This window comes from Onychostruthus taczanowskii, unplaced genomic scaffold (genome assembly GCF_017590055.1).
Source record: "Onychostruthus taczanowskii isolate IOZ18803 unplaced genomic scaffold, ASM1759005v1 scaffold45, whole genome shotgun sequence".
In the NCBI taxonomy this organism is placed as follows: Eukaryota; Metazoa; Chordata; class Aves; order Passeriformes; family Passeridae; genus Onychostruthus; species Onychostruthus taczanowskii.
The window spans coordinates 1,404,060-1,422,937 of NW_024502014.1; the positions used below are offsets into that span (position 1 = coordinate 1,404,060).

An 18,878-nucleotide genomic window follows, 5' to 3' on the forward strand; every position below is an offset into this window, starting at 1 on the left:
GGTTTTACCCTTTTCCTTTTTTTTTTTTTTTTTTTTTTTTGCCCCCACGAAAATATTTCCAGCGCATCTTTTTGTGTGTATGTGTACGCTAAGGAGAAAAAAAAAAAAATCTATTATTATTAGGGTTATTTTGACCCCCGCTCTCCCTCTCTCTGTCCCTGTGTCTCCAGCATTCTGATAATGATGGTTATGATGATTTCGTGGTGATCCTGAATTTTTAAGATCACTGAGCAACTTTTTAGGCTTTGGAAAGAGAAGCCCTATAGGGATTCGCGTGTTTTGAAGGTGTTTTCTTCTTATTTAAAACTGAAGCTCTCCGAGAGTAGGTGCTGGGTGCACTTGATCTAATTTTTAAACAGCAGGCGTGATTTCTCTGTGTAGCTGACTCTATCCCTCCATCAGGTTTCTGAAATAAATCTTGTTTTCTGCACCCATCAAAACGCAGGTGGGTGAGCACTCTTAACTTTCTAATTTTGTTGTTGTTGTTTCGCCTTCTTTTTTTGTTATTTTCTTTCTCTTTTCACTCTTGCTCTCATTTTCTCTCGCTGTCGCTTGCTCTCTCTTTTATGGAGCCTCTCTCATTCAGGTAAAACTGTAAATTTTCCAAACCTACATTATTTCTCCTCCTACTGTAACTCACGGTTACTTTTCTCTGTCTCTCTCTTTTTTTTTTTTTTTTTTTTGGGGGGGGGGGGGGGGGGGAAGGAAATTTATTTTAAGTCCTCGATAGGAGCAATGTAAATTTTCTGACATTCAAACCTTTTCTAGTTCACAAATCAGTCACCCTTGTCACAGTTATTGAAATTCCTCAACTTGCCACACCAGGACGGTGGAAAAAGCAGGCGGTGTCTTTGTTGCTGACCAGGCTTTTGATCGCCAGAGAAAATTTACTTACCTTCAGATGAGTGAGCAGAAAAAGAAATAACACTCCCTTTGATTTAGTTAGAAAAATGCAGACATTTGGATTCAGTGCAAACATACAACACTTGGTTGTTTTCTAGATGCAACCCTCGATTAACCTGTCTTTCCCCAGCTCAAAGTCTATTGAAAAACTGTGGATAGTTCTTTTTTGTTCCCGCTACAAAGAGCCATTGACTATATATTAAAATGATTGTTCAAATGTATAAGTATGGTATTTAAAAGCAGAAAACCTTAGTGGCTTAATCAATTAAGCTAAGCAACATTTGTGCAATATTTTAAACGATGCTTCGGCTCTTAAAAAATATCTCAGGAAACTTTAAAATATAGACGTCTTTGTGTGTGTATGTATAGACACACTTACGTATGTGCTCATGTGCGTACATATATAAAACTGGCAATTTATTTATTTACTCGCTCGCCTGCATATTCATTAGCTCTAATTATTTTCTAGTAACGAAAACACCAAAAGCTCGCTAAGAGTCAGACTCCATACATTTCGCCTTTGTTCAGTCCCTCACTTGCCTCCTTCGCAGCTCAGTCCGAGCCCCTCCAATTCCTAGTTCCAAACAAAGAAACTTTAAACTCATCCTCTCTAATTATAGCCGCTGGTAAGCAATCCGCAGCGCAGGTACTGGGGAGTCGGACCGGCAGCGCTGCTGCGAGAACCCTTCTCGGGCGAGAACTGCCTCATTTTGAGAGGTATAAAATGGCCATTGCGGCTAGAAAACAAACAAACAAACATCAACGACAATAAATAAACTTTGATACGCCTTGACGGAATGTTCCCTGCAGTTTATCTGCAGACGCAGTGTGCCTGTGCTCGGTGCAGGAGACAGCTTTCAAAGCAGATCTATTATGTAATTTTCCTTGGATCTCGGGAGGCTTTACAGGGTTTGGTGGGTTTTGGGGTTGTTTGGTTTTTTTTTTTTTTTTAGAATAAGTGTGAGTTGAATCTACACGTTTGCATTTATTCTACAGAATCCATTTGGTGGAATTGCAATAGCTCAGAGCAACAGGTATACCCGCTCTAGGGAGCGCCTGGGTGTGGACATAGTCTTGAGGCGGGTGTTGCACTACTTTCTGTATTTGGTGCTAAAATTAGGCGAAGGACAGAGCTGTCAGCCTTATTGTGAAGTGTGCTGGGCGATGGCATTCGGAGAGCTGGAAAGTTGGGTAGTTCAGTGCTAGCCTGCCTCCCAGTGCAAGGGGAAACCAGTGATCATTCCAGGTCGGTGCAAAATGTACGAGAAGGCAGACGAGAAGGTATTTTTAGGAAGCGTATCTAAATATACAGTGTAAGAGTGAATGTAAAAAAAAAAAAAAATGTTGTGGGTTGTAGAAGTTATCAAGTGGGATTTGCGGTGCGCTCTCTGCAGGAAACGAAAGCTGCTCCAGTTCAAAGCCACATGCACCAACGTGACATATAAGCCATTAAAATATCATCCTGACGGCTCATTTCTGCTTCATCATACATTCCCTAACTGCTTCCAGAAAGCAAGAAAAGAAGAAATGAAGGATGACCGCCTCGATGCAAGCGCCAAAGAGGTGGTGGGTTCTTAGGGGGGGGGGGGGTATTGTTTTCTTCTTTCATTCTTTCTTTCTTTTCCCTTCCCCTCCACCCCCACTTTTATTTTCGCCAGTTCAGAAATGAGGGGAAACCTTCAACAGGTCGCAGGGGTAAGTGCTTGGGTGTAGAGGGTGCCTGTGCAGTCGAGGCATTTGGCTAGCCCCCACCGCCTGCCCCAAGGGCTGGAAGAGAGCTCCCTGTCGTCGGGGGAGGGGGTGTCGTCTGGAGGAGGCTTGGCCACCCCGGGAAGAAGGGCTGGAACCTTGCGGTGCGGGGGGGGACAAGCGCCTCGGCTGCCCCTCGCCCACGTGGGGCAGGGTCCCGGCTGCACCTCGGCGGGCGGGGGCGGGCGGAGGGCCGAGAACCCGGGAAGCACCGAAGGGGGGATCCGACACCTTCTGTCGGACGCCGGGAGCCGCGCCCGCCCCCCTAAATGCAAAGGGAGGCTCGGCCTGGAGGAGCATAGCGGCGGAGCTCCGCGGAACAGGGCTGCGGGGTGCGCAGAGCGGGGCTGAGGCGCTCCCCGCCCCGACTGCCACCGGGCTGGCTTCGGACGGGCAAGCACCGGGACCGGAAGGATCCTGCGGCAGCCCGGGCAGGGCCGGGAACCCGGGACGGCGCGCAGAGGGGGGACGAGGGCTGACAATGGCGAGCCCCGTGGGGAGGCGTCCCTGGGGACGCGCTCCCCGCCCAGAACCTCGCCCACCGCCGCGCCCGGTGCCACGGGGGCCCTCCGGGAGACCCGGCACCTCAAGCCCTGCTTTATAGGCGGGTGCGGGAGGGACGGAGCCCGGCAGCTCGGCCGGCCCCCTCCGGCCTCTCTCCGCCCCCCGCAGGCAGAGCCGGGGGCGCTGCTCAGGGAACTGGGTGCTGCCGCCTACTCCGCGCACAGCCCGGGGAGGGGCTGCGACCCCGCTCCCGGCCCCGAGGGGCCGTCCCGTGTCTGAAACCGGCCGGGGAAGGGGGAAAGCTCCCAAACCCCTGCCCAGGGCGATACACCCGAAGGTGACCTCTGACCCGAGTCCAAGTCAGTGTACCAGCCGCGGGCACCGGCACAGCGCCGACCCATGGGGGCTCGCTTGGGCTTCTCGCCGACCCCTTTCCGGTCACTCCTTTGTCACGCACGATCCCTCAGCCCCGGGGAGTCCAGCCCGTTGGCCGGGCTTTTCTCGGGTCTCTCTTCACCCGGAGACGAGAAACTTTATTTCTGCACCGAGCCCTTCCTGGGGAACGCTCCCTCCGCCCTGCGCGGCCGCGGAAAGTCCAGGTTGCGTGACAAGCCGGTGGTGGCGGGGCACACCCGCCGCTGCTGCAGCCCACTCGGTCTGGCTCACAAGCTCCCCGCGGCCCCCGGGATGCCCCGCGGCGGCTGCTCCGGCCCCGCTCAGCCGGCTCCTTCCACCCGGCGCGGGAGCGAGCGTCCAGGGGAGGGGACGGGCGGGTTCCATCGCACCCCAGCGCGACACCGCGGGGAACTGGTACCCCACACTAGCGCCCGACATCCCAATGCCTTGTGCAAGGGGACATCTTCACCCTCCTGCTCCGCCGACGGCACAGTGCGGATGAGAAAAGCGTGCGAGGTCGAGCCAGAGTTTTAGCCAATATTTACTCTGAAATGCAGAACTGTTTTGCCTTCCTTTTTGTCATCTGGTAGCCATTTGAAATATTAAATGCAGCGATTTTTTTTTTTTTTGTCCAGTTTCAACAAGTTTTGGCGAACACTTGGGAACTGAGCACTCCTCCAGCCTCCCATCCTAACCAATAAAGCACAGCTCCTGCAAACCTCTCACTAGCGGGGCAATGTTGGCCGCTCTGACTTGGGAAAAGTGCGAGAATGAATGGAAGTTGACTAGGAATTTTAATTCCTAATGGATTGTTAAAGTTTTGACAGTATTTTTCATCACAGCAGTGAAAATACTGAGGACATCAAATTATTTATGAAAGATTATGATACCATGATGAAGTTTCGTAATTAATATCATCAAGTGTTTGTCTTAGTACAGATTTTTGTTTACTAGCTCTGGAGTGCCTATAATAATACTAGCAAGAGTAATAATAATAATATAGCGAGAGTAATAATAATAATAATAATAATAATGTCGTTTTAAGTAACTGATTCCAGATTCTAGTGTGCTTTTCTATATTAAAAACCAAACAAACAAAATCTTGAGAATTTCATAGATATCTGCAAAAATTCAGACTCAGACTGCTTCCAGCCCCAGATCTGCTCTCAAAGCTATTGCTGCCGCTCAAAGCAAGCTGTGCAAAGTTCTGCCTGTAGCAGTGGCAGTGCTCTGCCTTACAGAGAGCAAAGAGCAAGCTGAAAATTATAGGCAGGGAGAAGTGCCAGGGTGGTACTATACTAATCCTTGCTGAGACAACAACTTGTGTTGGAGGCTCGCAGAGAGTCCGGAATTTAATTTCGGGACGGAAGGATCTGTAAACAATATAGCCGAGTGGGTAAAAACTTGCCTTACAATAGCCTGCCAGAAGGTGAATGTCAGATCAAAGGAGAACTGAAAAGATGTCCTTTCATATTTTTTTTTCCCCCTAAATCAACCATGGAAACTTCATGACTCCATAAAACATGTGCTGCTTTGCTGGGGAGACAGCCTCCAGTTTCCCCTCGGAGAAAGATTCTCTTCCCCTCTCATTGCCTAACTTGTGTTTTGGTTTGGTTTTATAGGTTGGGGGTTCTTGGATTTTTGGGGTTTTTTCCTTTTCTTTTTGAATCCATGATGCCCAACATACAGGGTGCCTCACTCATTCCATATCACACATGAATAGTTTTGCTCTTAACTTTCTACCTCTCTCCCCAAACAGGAACAAAGTCAAGAAATGAGGCACAAGACTCCCCTCGTAATGAGGAAAAGAAAACGACTTTACAGAAACATCCTGGAAAAGTCAAGTAAGTTAAAATATGTCCCTTTTACTGTTCAAAGGAGACTGTATTTTTTTTCAGCTTAGTGTTTAACGTACTTGCGTAAACACAAATCAGCGACAGAACACCCCACCAGCAGCTGCCTAATCCTGCTCAATGCCTATTCATTTGGAGGTTCTAGAATTAATATTTGACGACTCTCTCATTGAAACAACAACCCCTGACCCCATGTGATTGCACTGTCACATTATTCTATGACATATTCATCTTGAATTCATTTACGGACGATTTGATTGGAATGAGGTTTGACATGTATTGGATCCTATTAAAGAAGAAGACTTTGATCTTGTTGATGGGGTTTACATGATATGTATCATCTTTACCAGGGATACCAGGCTTCCACAATGTGGTGTCTAAGTAGTCAGTGACTGACAGCTTATCTGACAGGAATACCTTAATCTTGAGGTCCTGAATGAAATATTCTATTTAAAATAAGCATATGATTTGCTTGTCCTAGGGTAGCTCTAGGTCACAAAATGTGAGCGGCAAACCTAGGCACAAACCGTTGCTTGTCTGGTGGCTGACTTCCCATTGTTCGGGAACCCTGAAATAAAGAAGTCCCCGTAAGTGGATATGGGGCGAGAGAGTAAAAACAAAGGCAGAGTGTGCTCTCGAGCTACTCGGTACCCTCTCCTCCCTGAGGTGAAACTGGGATTGCTGAAAGGCGTTCTTGAATCACCTCTTCCTAACCAGCAGTGCCTTCTGCCGGGGGCAGGCAGGGACTCGGGCTCAGGTCCTGAGTCTGCTTCCCGCATCCCTCTCTGCCAAAGAGAGTTTAAGGGATAAGGAATCGCGCAGGGTGGCTTTCTTGGTCCTCTCTGTTTTCACTCCTCGAGTTTTTTCTCTTTCCCACAGTAAAGATGAGGGGTTTTCAGACAGATCTGTTCGCCTCCTCTCCTTCGGGATTTGAAGCCTAAAAAAGTAACCCCCGAAGCCTCTCTGAATTGTTCAGAGCATCCCGGCCTGGCCCAGCCTTCGGGCACCGGCTGGATATTTTGTAGCTGGCTGGTAGGGAAGTTTCCACAGAGGTGGAAGTGGGAGAATACGGAGGGGATGAAGGTCAAATTTGGCGTTCTTCAGTACTTCCCGAGGGCAGGAGCTGTGCCTTGACCTGAGCACGGTTAGAAAGGGGGCTGTGTCTTTGAAGCAATATTAGAGATAGCCACAAGCATCTTGATGTTTAGGTAGATTACTACCGAAAGAACAAGGCTAAGGTGAAGCCGATGAGCAGCTGGGGCTGTTCCCATCCCGCAAAGGGATGTGCAGCCGGTGTCACGCCGCAGGCCCCGGCGGGGCGGGGGTGCGGGCAGGGGCCGGAGGGTCGGGGCTGCCCCGCGGGCCGCCCTCCCCGAGCTGCGGCAGGCGGAGCTCTGGGCCCCGCATGGCGGAGCGGAAAGCGGGGGGGACAGCTCAGCCCTCAGCCAGGGCACAGCCCCGGCCTTCTTCCACGAGAGCCGGGTCGGAGAAGTGCTTGTGACTCGTCTTGACAATGTGTCACCTCTTTAGAACAACCCTCCAGCTCGGGCTAGCTTTGGGGCCAGGGGCTGAGGACGGGGTCGCGGACACACAGCAGCCACAGGAAAATTCGTACTCAGGATCAAGCAGCCAGTTTGCTGGCCCGGCAGAAGCTGTTGTTGACACATTTGAGAGTTTGCCGAGAGCCCGGCGTGTCCGGTCAATCGGGGCTCAGGCCGCTGCCAAGAAGCAGGAGACCTCGGTCACCTCTCGAGTGGCAGCAGTATGAGCCCCAGCTGCCAAAGGGCTGCACAGACAGGCGTTCAAGTTTTCAAAACATTGTGGGAGATGAGCGGAGCCCGTCCGGTCTGGGCCCGCTCCCCTCCTCTTCCCCGTTTCTCCGCCTCCCCGCAGTCATGTGGCGGCCCCCGCCCGCTCCCCCCACGCACACAACCGGGGCTCACATCAACCTCACCTTACAGTGAGGGACACCGAGGGCCAGGTTCTCCTACGCTGCCTGGAAAAGGCTGTGAGAGACGGCCCTGAGTGGGGGGCAACTGAGAGCCATGAGTGTCTGGCAAGAAATCCTCACAACATTTGAAATGAACTTAGGGCAAAATGGTTATGACTTTTTTTAATTGGCAAACTCTTCCAGATGCTTTCTCCCTTGACTGAGAAGTGTCAGAAATGATGGATAACAAGTATGTAGAGATGCAGTGTTTTAAGGAGGTGTGAGGAAAGCAGCTTTATTTGGGATTCACAGTCTCAGTACATTTGTAAGTAACAGATTCATACTTCCTAACGTTTGTCTCTTCTGTGCACTCCTATTGAGATGGTCATGAATAGGACTGTCAAATCCATTTCGTAGAGCAAGTAGACTTGAAAGTTGAGATATTGTGAGGATGGTGTGTGGTTTAAAATGCCTGCGTAAACATGTTATGTAAGGTTGGGGAGCTAATTGCATCATTTGTCACTTTTCATCATCTCCACTCAGAAAGATGTGTGCAAGGATGTATCTATAGCTAGCTACCTGAATATGCACCTAGTTTTACGGTGCAAGTATGGTAAATGCAAGCAGAAACAAAATACGTGATTGCAGCCAACCCAGAATATGCAGAGCTGTGACAAAGATGTCTCCTATGTGGTTATGTATGTCCTAAACTTTAATCTTATGGTTTCCAGCCATTGCCTTGCAGCTTCAGTTATGAAAGTAGGTGGGTTGACATTGCCAAGTAGTTTCTTGTTTTACTACTTCACATAAAGCCTATTGATTGCCAACACTTAAATTCTTATGGAAACGCAAAATTCTGTGCTGGGAGCTTTACCTGACATGCATCTGGTAAAGAACCCACTGGCAAGTTAACAGCGAGTCAATGTATTAAAATGATGAGAGTTTGATAGGATGGGTAGAGAATTAATCATTGCTATATTTCATAAGACTGTGAGGTTATTGGTGGAGCCGTTTTTGTGTCAGGATCCAAGTATTGTGGTAATACAGTGGGTAGATATTTAAAGATATGTTTTTCTTTCTTGGAGCAGAACAATCTTTTCCCATGTTTCATTAACTTTTTTTAAGTTCACAATCCCCTCCATAAAAACTTAAGCAGATGCATCCTCCTGTGCTGAAGCCCTAAGCTTTTCTAAACCTGTAAGGCCTCAGTGTGTCCAGCTAAACCCCAAACCCACACTTCCACTACTAGCACGCAAACCCTGCAGACCATGTTATTTCCTTCAGGTGAGAATCATCAGAACCGAGTCCACTATGAATGTTTGGCAATGCTTTTCCTTCAAGCCAAGGACGGGGATTTTACGTGGAACTACCCTGTAAGTGTGCGTGAGAGAAAGTGAGAGAGGGAAAGGGAGAGACTCCCTCTTCTGGGTTAAACACTCAGATTCAGCCTGAACATCACGATTTCTCGCATTGCTCTGGCGGCCAGTCATCAGATAACTTTATGAACAGATGAAACTTGTCCGAGGAGGGGGAAGGGAATGGGAGTCTCAGGGATCCTCTGTCGGGGCCCAGGGGCAGCCCAGTCGCGGGCCGGTACCCGAGTCCGGGCTGATCAGGCCTGGCCAGCGAGCGGCCGGCGCGGCTCCGGCCGAGCTTCTGCCGGGCAAGGACCCTCTCTCTCCCCGCGCTGCAACAAGTGCCGAGGGCCCGCCGGCAGGACCGGCTCCGGCACCGCTCCGGCTCCCGCTGCTCCGGCCGGGCGGCGGGGACCGGCGGGGCTGCCCGTGCTCTCCCGGGGGCGAGCCCCGCGGCCGCCCCTTCTCTCAGGGCAGGGCAGCGGGAATGGACAGAGGCGAGGGGGAGGCCGGGGCGATGCCCTCCACTCCCGCCGAGGCTTTTTTCCCGGCCGCAGGCGGAAGCCCGGCAGTGGCCGGCCCCGGGCGGAGACCCCCGGGCGGAGACCCAAAAGAAAAAGCCCCAGTGCCGGGCCGGGCCCCAGATGGGGACGCCGGGAGAAGGGTTGGCGCGGGAGCGCATGCGCAGCCCGTCCCCGCGCTCGCCCCCCGCGGCACCGGCGATCTCCCTTTCAGGCGGCGGCGGGACCTGTCGCGGTGACGTCACGGCGGCGGCAGCCAATGGGCGGGCGCGGCGATTGTGCGGCCGGCGGGGCAGCGGCGAGGCCGGACCCGCCGCGCCGTGAGGGCCTCCCCGGCCCCGGGCAGGACGGGCCGCGCCGCGGGACCTCCCCGGCCGCCGCCAAAGCCTCCCGCCGGCCCCCAGCCCACCCGCTGGCACAGCCGCCCGTGCGTCCCGCGCCAGGGCAGCGGGACCGGGAAACTTTTTTATTTTGGGAGAAAGGAGAAAAAAAAAAAAAAAAGAAAAAGAAAAAAAAGGAGAAAGTTGTTTCCCTCGCTCCCCTCCTTCCCCCCCGCTGCCCTGTGTATCTCTCCTCCCGCTGTCAGGTGACTTTTTAGCGTTAGAAGCTAATGAGCGTGGATGCTCTGGGGATCCCGGTGATGGACCCTGCTGCTCTCTCCAGGCGGAACACGGCGCTGAGATTAGCAGACTTGGCGGGGGCTCCTCGCCACCATCACCACCCCCCTCAGAGCATGACAGGCTTCCCGGGCCTCGCCGGGCACCCCCACACCACGGCGCCCACGCAGCCGGGGCAACACGCCGCCGAGTCCCGCCTCGGGCCGCAGCAGCTCCGGCCAGAACACATGGGGCACCGCCACCATCCTCCTCCTCATCCTCCTCCTCAGCATCACCCCGCGGTCCTTAAGATCAGCCCTGCCCCTCATCCCCACCACCAGCTCCACCACCACCACCACCATCATCATCATCATCATCATCATCATATGGCAGGCCAAGCCGAGGTGGTCTCTAGTCAAACGGCAGCGTTTGGCCCGGCGCAGTCACCAGCAGCCCCTTACCCCGTCTCTCACCCAGCCCAGGCTCTGGCAGCAGGTAGGGACTTCTTCATACGCAGAGACCTGCCGGCCCCACTCATGCCAGGGCTGACCGAGCAGCACCCCGCTGCAAGTTCTCACCACGGACTGTTTGTCTCAACAACAGGTAGCTACCCCGGACACCATGGGCACCAGCACCACCACTCAGAAGCTGGGAATACCTCTCTGTTCACTGGACTCCATGAGCAGCCTCCCCATGCAGCTCCAGGTGGCCATCTAAACGGACAGCTCAGACTGGGGTTACCTGGAGAAATGTACGCCAGGTCTGAACATTTCACTCAAGTACCAGCCTCCAGGACAGATCATTTTGCTGCTTCTTCACTTCATAACTACGGTGGTATGAATCTGAACGTGAACCTGGCTCCACATCACGGCCCGGGTGCCTTCTTTCGTTACATGAGGCAGCCCATCAAACAGGAACTCATCTGTAAGTGGATTGAGTTGGACCAGACTCCCAAAAAATTATGCTCGAAAACTTTCAGCACGATGCACGAGCTGGTGACTCATGTCACGGTGGAGCACGTTGGAGGACCCGAGCAGTCCAATCACATATGTTTCTGGGAAGAGTGTCCAAGAGAAGGGAAACCTTTCAAGGCCAAATATAAACTTGTAAATCACATCAGAGTCCACACAGGTGAAAAACCTTTCCCCTGTCCTTTCCCAGGCTGTGGCAAAGTGTTTGCCAGATCAGAGAATCTCAAAATACACAAAAGAACTCATACAGGTCAGTATGTAAAGCTCTATTTACTCTCTTTCTCTCCGTTATTCCGCGTACTGATTTTCTACTTTTTTTTTTTTTTTTTTTTTTTTTTTTTAATGTATCCTTTGAGTTGTTATTGAATGCACGCCAAGTACTTCTGGAAAATAAATTCTCAGATTTGTTTGCTTCTTTACCGTTTGGTGAAGGGGGAGGAAAGGGGGGGAAGGGGAGAGCGAGAGCAAATCTCAGAATTCTCGTCCATATTTTTTTTCTGATTGTGTGGAGAGGTTGCTGTAATGTTTATATGAGTAGATTTATGTAAATATCGAACGATATAGCTACTATTTCTGCTAATTCACACAGGCGAGGGTTTTTGGGTTTTTTTTTCCTATTTAAAGTAGTCGGGGGGAAAAAATGAAATCATTGTGCAAGCTCACAAATTAAAAGTGAACAATGGAAGTTACAACTTGTCTAGTCAGTTTTGACTGATGTCGCTGAGATGCTGCTGCTCGAACATTGTGAGAATAACACAGCTGCGACCTTTTCGTTCAACAGTTCTGTTTTGGGCAGAGGGAGTTTCAAATGTTTGATCTGAATAACACTGACATTTTTAATGAGCATTGCCTTCCAACGACTTTCTGCATTCGCAAATATGGGGAGCTGCGATTTCTGATTCTCGTGAGGGGAAAAAAAAAAAAAAAAAAAAAAAAGAAAAGAAAGAAAAGAAACCCTTGTGTTGTTTCGGCCTGTACATTCTGAAATGTCATTTGCAGATCTGTTAAGTGAAATTGGGACATGTGTCAGAAACATCTGTTAGTTCTAGTTAACAGAAAATAAAGTAACACGATGGACGATCTTGCAGAACTACGTTTGAACTCTTCCGGCCAGGAAAGCATTTATAATTAATGAAATTGCACGTAGAAAGTTTTCACACTTCCAGGAGCAGCTTGTGAAGTTGTATTAATTAGTTTAGCAGCCGGTGTTTGTAGTCCATAGCGCTGGATTGTCTTTTTTTTCTTTTTTTTTTTCTTTTTTTTTTTTTTTATTTTTTCCTTCTCTAAAGAAGAAGATAAGAAATAAGCCCTTTTTGGAAAATTTAATCTGTTCCAGTGTAGGGTTTTCCACCTCCCACCCCCTTCTGTACAGCCTTATGCACTGCGAGGGAAACTACATAATCCTATTGTAAGATCTGCTTACAGCCAAACGATTTTTTTCGCCTTCCAGTTCATAAAACTCCCCTTCCCCCATGCTCTGTGCAGGGCTTGACCTTCCAGGAGTTGCATTTTTTATGATAGAGCGCGACGTGATATAATATGCAGAACATACACTAATTTCGTATCGCTATCATCTAAACATAGCACTGAGATTTTACAGCGACCGTCACTCGTCACCTCATTATTTTTCCATCGCTCTATGAGGAAGGAGTAAGCCTGTGTGCGGGGCGGGGGGGTGGGGGGAGGAGGTGGACGACAGCATAGTTGTGTTCCTCGGCTGCCTTCTTGGCCCCCTTTTTCCTCGAAAAAGGGGTATCCCCGGGTCACGTAACTTGTATCCCAGCCAGTTCCTTGTTGGATCAGCACAGGTACAGCCATTAACCGGGAGAGCTCATCTCTTAATGATAGTGTTTTTCTTAAGTAAACAAACTTTTACTGCTCTTTAACGGCCTCACTGTTTGAAGTCTCTGAAGCAGAAAATGGTTAAATTCTTGGGAAAACTGACCTACATCGGAGATGCAGGTTCAGGGCAAACCCGAGAGCGAAGATTTGCGTTTATTAAACACCATTCGGCGCGTCTGTACTTTTGGCTTTAACTTTCTCGGTGATTAATTGCTGTATTGTGCAAACTCCTGCAGGGCCTTTATGGTTCCAGCGTCTCTATTAAACACCCAGAAGTTGTCAAAAACGCAATGTTTCTGAAACCCTGATAGAACTCACTACGAATTATTCATGAAGACGGTTCTAGATTCAACAGGAAAATTATTGCCTCCTTAAATATTAATGACTTCTGATTTCTCCGAGGCTGGGGAGCAGGCAGAGGGATATCTGGCTGTGTACGAGCTTTCCAGGTTGGAGGATAAGGCCGTTAAGGCGGCGGCAACGGGACGAGCAGGACGGGCTGGGATCACTTCACCGCCTTTCCTGAGGGCCAGGAACAATAGTGCGAGGCGTGGGACGGAGCCCCGCTCCCCCCCTGCGGCCCCCGCCGCCCCCGCGCCTCGCCCGCAGCCCGGGAGCCGCCAGCTCCGGCTTCCCCCCGCCACCGCTCACCCGGAGAAGTTGGTAAATACCTTAATCCACTCCCGGAGACGGGGGATTATGCCACAAATTCCAGGCTGAGTTTCACTGAACACTTTTGCCCAGCTACAAGTGTGGGGCTAAAATGGCGGTTGAGTCTCCATCGCCCGCGGAACTTTGTGCGTGGCTGCGGCTCCGTGCCCGGGCTGCGGCAGCCGGGACCTGTGCAGTGTCCTCTCCCTGCCGGGCAGGGATTTCCGCGAAAGAAAACCTGCTCTCGCGAAAGGAATACTTGCAAATGGCTCGGATGGCTCCTCTTTATTGAGGCGTTCAGGGAATGCAACCCGGGCAGCTGAGAAAATGCTGCCCTCTTCCCACTTGAAACCCGGCTGCACGGACGGACCTTTCAGTGGCTCTTTCAGGGGGTTAAGCGAAGTTGAACATTTTTCAACTCGGCAAAGCGCAGTGCGGCGCAGCCCGCTTTTACCTGAATGAAACTCACTTTGCACAAGCAGAGTGCTTATGAGGATGGCTTTCCCTGGGGTCTCCTAACTTACTGCTTGCTTGTACTACACTAATATCCTTGATTTGTTGTCTCAACTTAGATGCTGAAGGTCAAATTATTTCCTTACGTGGAACTCTAATTAGATTATAGGCGGGCGTGTGTCTATGCATATGCACCGCTGTATGTCGACGGTATTTGGTTACAGAATCCGCATCGTTTTGTGAGAGACCTTATTTTTTAACCTCTTCTTTCCCTTCCCTCCAACGCCAGATATTTACCCATCCTCTGTGCAAATGTTAGCGGTGCAGGATGTCAGTGCTCCTCATTGACCATTACAGTGCGGAAAGGGCATACTTTAAACGGGGAGCCATGAGCCTTTCCCACCCACCTTGCATAAAGTGCATTCATGTGAAATATTTGGAATGCCTTCCTTTATTTGTCTCTGCTCGCAGCCGAGCCCGATGTAGACTGAGTCTCTCCTACATTTAATCATGACGAATTGAGAGGGAAAAAAATTAAAAACGACAACCACAAATGCACAACCCAAGAAATTAAAAAACCCAAGCCAAAATAAACACACAAACCCAAATATTGGAAGTCCTTTCGGCTACATACGCCATGATGGTGAACACAGTTGCTTTGTTTGCACTTCACATTAAGGTTAGGCCATGTATTTTTGTAGAATCCTCTCCTCCCTGATACTTTTTGACTTTTGACGGATGAGGAGGATATTTTCATAATCGGTTGGTACAGGACCTGGGTACCCCTTGGCAAACAGGGTTTTGCAGTTTGCTATTGTCAGCGACAATAATGCCGTCAGCATTTCATCCTGCTGTGGCTGTGGCGTGTTTCCTTGAAAACCTCCTGCATATCGTCTACCATGCCAGGTCCACACCATTCGAGGTTACACTTTCACACGACTCCAGCAACACGATTGTATTTCTATTATGCGTAACATCGCTTATTATATGATCAGACAATTTAATCCCGATTGCAATTCCTCCAGTGGCTGTGTAGGTTGAAATGAAAAGGGAATCCTACCCTCGCGACAGTGCCGTGCGCTGGCCTAGTCATCCTTCTGCTGAATCTTTATCGTTTTTCCCGTACAATCAGTGTCTTTCTAAAATATTTCGTACTTTAGCACATTGTATCAGCAAGCTGGGGAGCAGGGAAAGGAAGGGGATGTGGATCTTCCATGGCATTGTAATCAGTACAAATATGAAGTGGATGAAATATGATCTAACCAGGTTATGGAAAATATTTCCACGTGCCTGGGGGACTGTGAGAAATGTATTTAACGTAAAAGCCTTCAAAGGGATAAATCACTGACCGCTCTTTCTGCAGGACTTCGGAGTCTGCGGGGACAGCACAAGTTTGCTAGGAACGAGCAGTTCTCCTCTAAGTTTTCCTTGTTTCGGAGCTTTGTCTTTTGCACAAACCCTTACGATGACACACACACAGGCCAGGGGAAAGAGAAGGAGAAGCTGGCTGGCCAGGGCGCCCCGTGTGCGTTCGGGTGGGCACGGAGCGGCGGCTCCGGGGGATGCTCGGCGGGGCCCGCGGGAAAGGGCAGGGCTAGTGAGAGGAGATTCCGCGGGGAGAGGAGCCGTGGCAGGGCCGGAGAGAGGGGTCCGGGGAGGCTGTGGGGGTGAGGGATGCGCTGCTCCCGGCCCCGCCGTCGCCGCTAATGGCTGTGCTCGCCCATTGCCTCCTGCAGGGGAGAAGCCGTTCAAATGTGAATTCGAGGGCTGTGACAGGCGCTTCGCCAACAGCAGCGACAGGAAGAAGCACTCGCATGTCCACACCAGCGACAAGCCCTACAACTGCAAAGTGAGAGGCTGCGACAAGTCCTACACCCACCCCAGCTCCCTGAGAAAACACATGAAAGTGCACTGCAAATCCCCTCCTCCCAGCTCCGGCTACGAGTCCTCCACGCCCTCCTTGGTGTCCCCCTCCTCGGACTCCGGCCGGGAGCCCCCCGCCTCCTGCTCCCACGCTGAGCCCTCCGCGCCCGCGCAGCCCGCCGCCAACCTGAGCGAATGGTACGTGTGTCAAGGCGCGGGGCCCCGCGGCCCCCCCGGGCCCCCCGGCGCCTCCCCGCCGCCGCGCCTCCCCACCGAGCCCCGGCCCCGCTGTTAGGCCCGGCCCGGCCCGGCCGGCACGGAAGGCGCCGCGCCGGGCACGGGGAAGCCGAGCGGGAGCGGCAGCGAGAGGCGCTTGGCGGAGGGAGAGGCTGCGGAGCGCGCGGGTGGGCCCGGCCTGCGCCCCCGGCACCGCGCACGGGAGGGCTGCGCTCGCCTCGGCCGGGGCGCTGCCGCCTCCTCCCGCCGTGCCACACACCCCCGCTCTGACCGCCTTGCTCCAGTTTGTTTACGTGCCAGCTGATTTGCATTCCCGTTCTTTATCCCTGTCCTTTTCCCTTTCCTTCCCTTCCTTTCCCTTCCTCTTCCCGTTTTCCTTTCCCTTTCCCTTCAGTGGTTTCATACAGATTTTTTTCTGTACAGATTTTCTCTTGTCAACAGTATTGTGTGCTGCACTGTTCTTTTTGCCCACGATTTTCTGTGAGAGTGTGTTTTTTTAAAGAAATATATATATATATGTATATAAACTATTATTTGTTACCAATTTGTACAAAATGGATCCATTAAATTTTTGATTAATTAACCCGTTCAATGGACGTTTCTGTAAAGAATCTCCTTACTTTTCCCTCTTTCTGTATATAAATACATATATATATATTTCCTCCCCCCACCCAGTAGTCGCTAATAAAGAAAGGCCCAGGGGGGTGCGATGATTGACTGTCCATTTTAGCTCCCACTGGTAATGACTCCTAATACCTAAACATGCCCGTCCCCACCCAGAGTGCGGCTCCTGTTGAACCGTGGGCGCTGGAGCTCCCGGGGGGGCGGTTCTGGCGGGGTGGGGGGAGCCCATTCCGTGACGTCACTGCCAGGGCGGGGGCCGGGCAGCCCCCGGCAGCGCGGGGACCTGGGGCCGCTGCTCCTCGCCTCTGCCCTGCGAACAGCCCCGAGGAGAAACCAACCGCTCCCACAACGCGGCTTTAGCATCTCCGTGCTGTCCCAGAGTCTCAGACCTACAGGGTTCATTGCACTGGTTCACAGAAAGAAGGGAGGGAGGTAAAAAAAAATAAACAACCCCCAAAATAAATAAACAAACCTCTCCACTGGGGTAGCTTGAAACTACCGAATGGTGCCGTTTTAATTACTTTAATTATGTTTAAGAATACCAGATAGTATAGGCAAATAAATAGCATAGGCTGCTGGAAAGGGTTTCTATGGCTTGCGGAAAGCAGACAGAAGGCTGCTGTGAGCGCATCCTCTGGTGTTTGACAGATCACCTCCGCACCCAGGTGACTGTGTGTGTACAACTGTACACGCACGTACATACACACGTGTGTGTTGATACCGAGAAATATAAAAGCGGTAGGAAAATAAATAGCTGGTCAGTGACTACAAACATCCCAATGCCCAGTGCTTTACTCACTTATACACCCGTATTTTTCCCCAAGGCACCAAATCGGCGTTCCTTTCTTCATTCGCCCAAACTCAACAACTTTTGTGTTTAAACACCACGGATAGTGACGACAGCATGTCGCTAACGGGAATACACTTAGGGAATCAGCTAGGTGAGAGCAATGTGTGAAAGAGGAATCTAAATAGGGGAGAGTTGTGCCCTTCTCCAGCCCCCGAAACTTGTGTCATGGAAATCGAGAAGTGCAGAAGCCAGATGCGGGTAGGGAGGATGTTTCCATCATGTCCCGAGATCTGTTTATTTCTTTATTTCTCTATTTACAGAAATATTTGGATGTGCAGGCTAATCACCTTTAATTTTTCATTTGCTTGTTACAGATGTCTACCCCGTTGCTCTCAAGGTAATCTAGACAGACGCAGCTGAAAGCCTGAATCTTATGCCTTAGACATCAAAGCAAGCTCGCACAAAGAAGTATTTCTTCACAACGGTGAATCTTCATGGTAAGTTAGGATTTCTATGGCAATAGGCAAGTCATACTTAAATAGTGAAAGGCGAAGTCTGGAGCCCGTCCAGTCTTTTCATTAAGGACATAATATTTACGTCTAACAGGCCCTTTTTCTTGTGTATACAAGTATATATTTTTGTTTGACGCGAACTAAATCATTTTCATTTAATTTCCGGTAAACAAAACCCACGCGAACAGGGCACTTGTTCCAGACCATAATAAAAATGGATAAGACTGTCAGGAAGAAAAGGCCCGCTTGAACCGTCGCCTCAGCTCACTTTTGTTTCTGCTTTCTGCCAGGATCAGAGAATGCATTTGGGATTTGAGGGCGAGTTTCTAAAGGCAAGGAAATGGTTTTTAAGGGGGGAAAGAAAAGGAGAAAGGTCTAATCAAGCTCGGGTTGTTCAAAGGGCCTGATTTTGGGGTTGAAAGTGTGAGTTTTATGGTGCATCAGCATGCCACGTTAGGATCGCTATGGTAATGAGGAGAGCAATAGCAAGCGGCCTTCAAAGGAGGCACACTCCATTTGAGACAGTCTATTAAGATACATTTGCACTGACCTTTGGTTTCATGCTAGCTTAATACACTCAATCTGCTCCCCGCTAGAGATAGACTTCCTCCACCTAATGCACTTCGGCGGAGCTGGGTTTTGCTGGGCTTCGCCCTCCCCCCGAGGCGCGCTCCGTTCCGACGCTGTAGCCCTGCTCTCCTTCTCCCCAAAGTAAGGGACTGCCAGCCCCCCAAGCTCTGCGGGAGATCCAGCCCGCAGTCCGCAGCCTTTCTGACCAGCTCCTAGCAGCAAAAACTGGCCACAAAGCCTGAGGATTGCTTCCCTTCCTCCCCACCAAACCTGGGAGAGGAAGATAGGACGGGGATTGGAAGATCCCCCTCTTTGGACTGCTTCTGTCTCAGGGAGTAGGTGTCACGATGGAAATCCCCCAGGAGCTGGATAGCGGGGTGAGCTCCGGGGGGACACGGCCGTACCCCCTTCTCACTCCGCCCGGTCCCGCTGTCGCTGCGTGGCAGCGAGCGGAGGCTCCGTGGTGCGGGGGAACTTGACACCCGCATGGCCGGGGCCATGGGCGCTGGGCCATGGGCCCGGGAAAGTTAGAAGTCCATGTTCCAGTAATTGTCTTGT

At 50.9% G+C, this 18,878-nt stretch overlaps 1 protein-coding gene across 1 annotated transcript; it reads left to right on the plus strand.

The window, feature by feature from the left end:
• The first annotated feature begins 5,320 nt into the window (after positions 1 to 5,320).
• On the plus strand, positions 5,321 to 18,004 carry ZIC4 (Zic family member 4). The gene is made up of 4 exons (XM_041414351.1): positions 5,321 to 5,396; positions 10,411 to 11,028; positions 15,461 to 15,785; positions 17,613 to 18,004. Coding segments are annotated over exons 1-4 (1,014 nt in total). The 5' UTR covers positions 5,321 to 5,326; the 3' UTR covers positions 17,614 to 18,004.
• Positions 18,005 to 18,878: the final 874 nt, after the last annotated feature.

Coding starts and splice junctions, on each gene's coding strand:
- ZIC4 (XM_041414351.1), top strand. CDS start 5,327: ATGAGGCACAAGACTCCCCTCGTAATGAGGAAAAGAAAACGACTTTAC. Junction 5,397..10,410: donor AAACATCCTGGAAAAGTCAA/GTAAGTTAAAAT, acceptor TCTCAACAACAG/GTAGCTACCCCGGACACCAT. Junction 11,029..15,460: donor ACACAAAAGAACTCATACAG/GTCAGTATGTAA, acceptor TGCCTCCTGCAG/GGGAGAAGCCGTTCAAATGT.